Below are 6,402 nucleotides of genomic sequence, written 5' to 3' on the forward strand. Positions count from 1 at the left end.
TCTCCCGGTGTCCCAAAAAGTGATGTTTTACATTTGTTCAGGGTTATTAGCTGCTAAACATATAGTCAGTGTCCTATTATTTTTTCTTATTTTTGCTGTGAAATATTTGGTGATTGTCCTAAATAAAATATTTTTGCACACATTGTACAGATTATTTTCCACATAGGAAAAAAATGACTCAAATTGTATCACTTTTTTCCCTGTAAGATTTGAAAGATGGATGAGTTTGTAAAACAGAAGCTGACTGAATGGAAACTTTCTGACCTAATCCCTGCTTTTGAAGGTAGGTTAAGTGTATACGTGTGTGCGCGCGCGCGTGCGTGTGTGTGTACTTAAAAGCATGCATTGGCAGGAATTCTTTGGATTGAAAATATTAATATGTAATTTCTAATATATTTCAGCTGAAAACATTGATGAAGAAAGCTTCTTTCTTTTGGATGCTAACTGCCTGACATCCCTGATTCCTCACCTTGGTCCTCGTCTGAAATTTCAACGTCATTTTGCAAAATTTCTCGAGGTATGCTTTGAGTCATAGGACAAGACAAAATGGGATATGTGTGTTTTAAATGTGGGATGTCTTTAGGACATAACATAAGGAATTTTTTTCTCATCTAAGAGTAATTCATAATACATATTCAACTTCAAGATATTTCCAGTGTGCTCAAAGTGGATGCAAACGTACATTTAATCATATGAGATCATTTAGGCGACATCTATTAGGGCATGCTATTGAGTTTGACACAGAAATAAGAGAAACTAGTTATGTTGGACATTGTGAAAGAGCAACAAGTCCTCATTTGAGCACCATATGCAATTTAGAAAGTGATGAGGCAACATTGGAACACTGGGATGATTTGGAGGATGTGAGCATAAAAGACAGAGTTGCACTCTTCTTAGCTAGATTGAAGGCCAAATCCTCACAGACCTTAAGTGGAATCAGAGATGTTGTTGAAAACACATCTTGTCTGATCAGTGATCTAGTTGGCAACCTAAAGAGAAAAACTGCTGCATTCTTAAAAGAGACTGGACAGTCTGAAACTCCAAAAGCTGAGAAACTTTTAGAGGAGTTTACTTCAGCTTCTGAACCATTTCGAGGATTTGAATCAGAATACAGACAAATGAAGCATTTCACCCAGTCAGGGTACTTCATACAACCTGAAGCAATTCCTTTTCCTGGCTTTTCATATATGCAGGAAATTGATGGAGAGACAGGGAGAGTGAAACAAGTAGCAGTACGAGACACCTTTCAGTATGTTCCTCTCAAATCTATGTTAAAAGTCATTCTTGAAAGTCCTGGAACAATTAAGAAAATTCTTGAGTGGCAAAAAATGAAAAAGACAGGCCTTGAGGATTTTAAAGATGGAGCATTGTTTGCAACCAATCTTCTTTTTTCTGAAGATGTGTCTATTCCATTAGCACTTTACAATGATGACTGCGAGATGGTTAATCCACTTGGATCAAAAACATCAGTCCACAAATTAGGGTTTATATACTATACCATGAAGTGCTTGCCACAAGAGTTTCTTTCTAGTTTAAAATCTCACTTTTTGTTGGCAGTGTACAAAACTGATGATGTAAAAACCTATGGACTAAATGCTGTATTAGAGCCAATTGTTCATGAAATTAAAGATCTGGAAATGAATGGCTTTGATGTAGAAACTCCATATTTCAAAGGGACGGTCAAGGCTGGAGTGGCACAGGTCTGTGGGGACAACCTTGGACTAAACAGCATACTGGGCTACACAGAAAGTTTTGTTGGAAATAGTGTGTGTAGGTGGTGTCGCATACACAGAGATGTTCTGAAGGTACAGACAATTGAAGACCCTTCAGCATTGCGTGACAAAGCTAATTACAATTCGGACTGTCTTCTACACAACCAGTTTCAAACTGGTATTAAAAGAGAGAGTTTTCTTAATAAGTTATTATTCTATCATGTCACCAACAATGTTGCTCCTGATATTATGCACGACATTCTTGAAGGAGTTGGAGGTTATGAAGTTAAGCTTGTGTTAAATGCACTGATTGAGCAAAAAGTTCTCACTATTGACCAGCTGAACTATAGACTGACCAGCTTTGACTATGGGTTCTGTGATAGTCACAACAAGCCATCTGCTTTCAAACTCCATGATCTCAAAAATCCTGATTCTGCATTTAGGCAAACAGCATCACAGACATGGTGCCTACTCAGACTCCTACCTCTCATGATTGGGGATTTGGTTCCAGAGGGAAACCAGTTTTGGGAGTTACACCTTTCATTGCTTAGCTGTATGGAGTTGATTTTTTTCTCCTTCGTTAACACAGGAAGCAGTAATGTTCTTGAAATATCTTATTCAGGAACATCACTGTCTTTATTTGGAGCTCTTTCCTGGTAAACACTTAAAACCCAAACACCATTTCATGTTACATTATCCTGAAGCCATAAGAAAATTAGGGCCTGTCGTTCACTTCTGGTCCATGCGCTTTGAGGCGAAACATCGATTTTTCAAACGAGTTAGTCATGTGAACTGCAGCTTTCGTAATATATGTAAAACCCAGGCCTACAGACATCAAATGATGATGTGCTACACTCTTCTGTCTGGTCAGATGTTCTCTCATGATCTTGAAGTTGGGCCTGGAAGCACTAAAATTCTTGGTGCTGTAGATGATTTTGAAAAGGTGACAAATGGATTGGAGGAATTTGCTGTTTTAACAGAAGTGTTTGTGCCATCTTGGATAAAGTACAAAGGTACAAAATACAGGCCAGGAATGACAATGTTATTGTCTCACTCTGAAGATGGGGAACCCCAGTTTGGAATCATAAGGAGAATTTTGACAATAAACTCAAGTATCAAATTTATTGTGAACAACTGGGAAACAACTGGGTTTCAAAGGCATTTCTTTTCCTTCACTGTGTGTCCCACTTCAGAATTTGGGGCACTGGACATTGAATCCATTGATGATCATCACCCCCTACATGCTGTGAAAGTCAGAAAAGAAAACAGCAATGAGTTTTGCATTTCTATGAGATATAGGCTTTTTTAAAGACTGACATGTTGTGTATATAGTTTTCTACATACTTTTGCATTTGTCTTGACCTATGACCAATAGCTACATTTTTCAAAGTGGGAACTCATTTATTAACTAAATTATATAAAAAAAAAGTTATTGTGGAGAGGATTATCATCATTGACATTACAATGGTGAGTGTAACTATGGGTTCATCAACTTTAAATGACTATCATTAACATTGTCTGTCTTGATTGTGTGAATACTTTTTTATACAATGTTTATATATAATTAACATAATTTCTATCATTTTGCAGTTTCAAACTTTAAATTTACTCTGGGGGTTAATATTTCTTATATTTGTATTTTAAAGACATCTAGCCCTAAAACAACTGAAGATGCTGATCCTACACCACATGCTGAATTAGAGAGTGGAGTTTCTTCTGTTGGAAGAGCAGCATTTGTAAGTTAAGCTGCACAATCAACCTTTCCTACCTAACATATTGACATCCATTCTTACTAATTAAAGTTAAAAATGACACATCTCATCGTTTCTTAAATTTCTAAGAATATTAAACTGCAGCTAAATAACAGCTATTTTATTTTTCACATTAACTATTTATCTGTAGAACATCCGTGAGATCCTCAGTGCCTCCCCTGAAGGTAGACCTGTGGTTATCAGTCTTGATGGAAATCAGCATATATCCATTCGTGAAAGACGGTGCATGGTCAGAACACTTGTGTCACACCTGATGGATCAATATGGAGAAAAGTGAGTATTTCTTCCAAAACTAGATCAATTAGGTTGTTTTTGTGACATTTTGCTCTTGGTGAGAACATTAACGGCATTGTGCAGTGCTCACCTAAGTAAAATTTCTCCAGTAAGAAGTCTTAAAGTATGTGTTGGGCTAATAAAAACTGGATTTTTTGGAAATTGTTTGTGTTTTAAGGTTTCTGCTCTATGTTTTCATCTTACAATAACTAATTAAAATAAAATATTTTACTTGCCTGTCTTACTGAATGTAATTTTTTTTGTTTCCAGCCCATCTTCAGACACTAAAGCAATTCTGGCATCTTCGATTGTGGACCAGTTTCCATGTTTAAGAGACAGCCATGGCACAGAATATGTAAGTTTTCACACTTCAGAGAACTAGCACACAAGTACTTCAACAACTTGCACAATGGTTAGCATTAAATATCATTGTAACTATGGTGTTTGAGCTTTGAGTTGTAGGTTTAATAAAAATTTGGACATTAAAACAGAAAGGCTAACATTTAACTTTTATATTTCTTTTGTTAAAAATGTTCAGGACGCCTGGTTTACCCCCGGAAGACAACACAGGCCAGCAACTGGCTTTCTGGAGGAGCGTCTCCGTAATGTAAGGAAAAGGCATCAACCAAGGAAGAAGATGCTTTCAGCCCCAGAAGCTCCACCGAAAAGATTAAGTTTGCCTGGTACTAGCACATGGACTTTTTCCAAGCCCCTATTGTTTTGAGCAGCAATCTAAGCTCGTATCATTGCTGTGAATTACCTCACATTTTTTTTCTTTTAATTTCTGTAATACTTTTTTCCCCACAGAACCAACCATCAGTGCTGAGCGTGCCATCCAGATAACAGAATGGCTGAAAAATAACTTTTGGCCCACAGACCAGGTTGTCCAATACATGCGGGAAACTGCAGTATATCGCGCAGGATGGATCCGCTCAAGTGGGACAATCCCAATGCAGCAGATTTTTGCAGAGTTCCCACGTTTGTTGGACACACCAGGGATGGTGAGGTTATACCTCATATTGAGATCAGTTAAATGTTAAACAATAAACTGCAATATCATGTGTTAATGTACAATTACAATCAAACTCAAAATGTCAAACTACCCAGAACATAAATTTGTAGCACCCATGAAAGGTTGAATGTAATAGTTCATTTCACTTTTACATTTGATTTGTATTTTTGTCTTTTCTGATTGTTAGATTTTGCAGGACTTTGCCGTTTTATATCCACAGTCTTGTGGAAAACTGACAGAGAACTGGAACACCTTGTTCTCATCAAAGGTCATTCGCATGGGGAAGGAGGAGGAGAGCGCTCTTCTGCCTGAGATTGAGTTGCTTCCACAAGGTATTGAAGCTCAAAAGGAACATTTTCTGAACTAATTTTTTCTCCTGTGGCTCTTTTTTGATTGTGTAGCATTTTAATCTGAGTTTTTCTTTGACAAACAAGGTGACGTGGCACTCCAGCTGCTGCCAAAACTCCTCCCTGCTGTTCCCTACAGAGTTGGGCGAAAGGTGTTCAGACCCAGCAACCTTGAAGTCCAGCAAGCCTTCATTGATGTCCAGCCAGTAAGTCTATCTTCATGTCAGAACGAGTTCTTTGCTGTTTAAATGTAGTTGAAACCAGAAGTTTAAAACAAATATGCTTTTTTTTCCCCTTACTGTTCTCCCTGTCATTAATCTGGAATTTACCATGTCCTAATTGACGTGAAATGAGAATTTTAATGTCATATAACACAAGACAGCGTTGACCAAAAATATGTCTTTTTATATAGTATATATAAACTTCAAACGCAAGGGTCTTTTGATAATGTATCAAACAAAAATCATATAAGAATTAGTCAAAAATTATTAGTGGGGAATGTTCCTCCTTACCTTTTAAATGACTAATGGCTTCCTTTCTGCTTTTTCCACACACCAGATTGGGACAAATATGGTGGAATATCTTGGAAGTACAGCAACAGAGCATCCACGTGTTCTCATGCTTGGGGACAGGTATTGTTGTTCCCAAGCATTTGTCGTCATAAATGGAACTGCTTTGGAATATCCATCTCTTTTGGGGGCTGTTGACGGCTGTTTCAAATCGTTCTTCGTTTTTGATATGAGTTATCCGAAGTCGTGTATCCAGATTTGGGATTTTCTCCAAACTGTGATATATGAAATCCCAGGAAACAAGTCACCCCCGATAAAATTAATGAGGGCCCAGTTGGAGGCCATGGAAGAATAAAAGCAATTCTTCAATAACCCTTAAATAAGTTTTAAATGTTCTGATTGAAAAACCTTCTTTGTTACTATGTTGCTATTTTTTTTTACATTTCCTTCAAACTCTTTTGATGAAAATATTTCTTTGTGTACACCAATAAAGTTAAAAAAAGGGTGCAGATTTAATCAATTGTTTATATGTAACTTTTACATGTCTGTATTAAAAATTTCATGCATGTTGGAATGTATAACATTTGCAAATAAAAGTTCTTTTGAGCTAATCTGAATGTTTTTAGTTTAATTTTTATAGTGAATTTTAAAATAGAAAAGGAAAAAAAAATTTAAAAATAAAAATATGGTGGTAAAATGACCCTTTTAATGGGTAATAAATTTCAACCCAATATTGAGTCATTTTAACTTTGAGCAGTGGTCAATTTAACCCAAGCT

General features: G+C 36.6%; 1 protein-coding gene across 2 annotated transcripts; it reads left to right on the plus strand.

Moving 5' to 3' along the window:
• Positions 1–216: 216 nt before the first annotated feature.
• Positions 217–6,130, plus strand: LOC106918168 (uncharacterized). Of its 2 annotated transcripts, XM_088007412.1 has the most exons (9): positions 217–283; positions 402–517; positions 3,615–3,757; positions 4,028–4,112; positions 4,296–4,440; positions 4,565–4,758; positions 4,957–5,103; positions 5,197–5,322; positions 5,675–6,130. In XM_088007412.1, exons 1-9 carry the CDS (start codon positions 217–219, stop codon positions 5,978–5,980), a joined length of 1,329 nt encoding a protein of 442 aa, XP_087863538.1. In that variant the 3' UTR covers positions 5,981–6,130. The 2 variants fall into 2 exon arrangements, with proteins under 2 accessions (XP_087863538.1, XP_087863544.1); XM_088007418.1 differs by lacking the exons at positions 217–283; positions 402–517 and having other exon boundaries at positions 3,711–3,757; positions 5,038–5,103.
• The last annotated feature ends 272 nt before the right edge of the window (positions 6,131–6,402 follow it).

This window comes from Poecilia mexicana, unplaced genomic scaffold (assembly GCF_051168715.1).
Source record: "Poecilia mexicana isolate PSO_F unplaced genomic scaffold, ASM5116871v1 scaffold_1, whole genome shotgun sequence".
Lineage (NCBI taxonomy): Eukaryota > Metazoa > Chordata > Actinopteri > Cyprinodontiformes > Poeciliidae > Poecilia > Poecilia mexicana.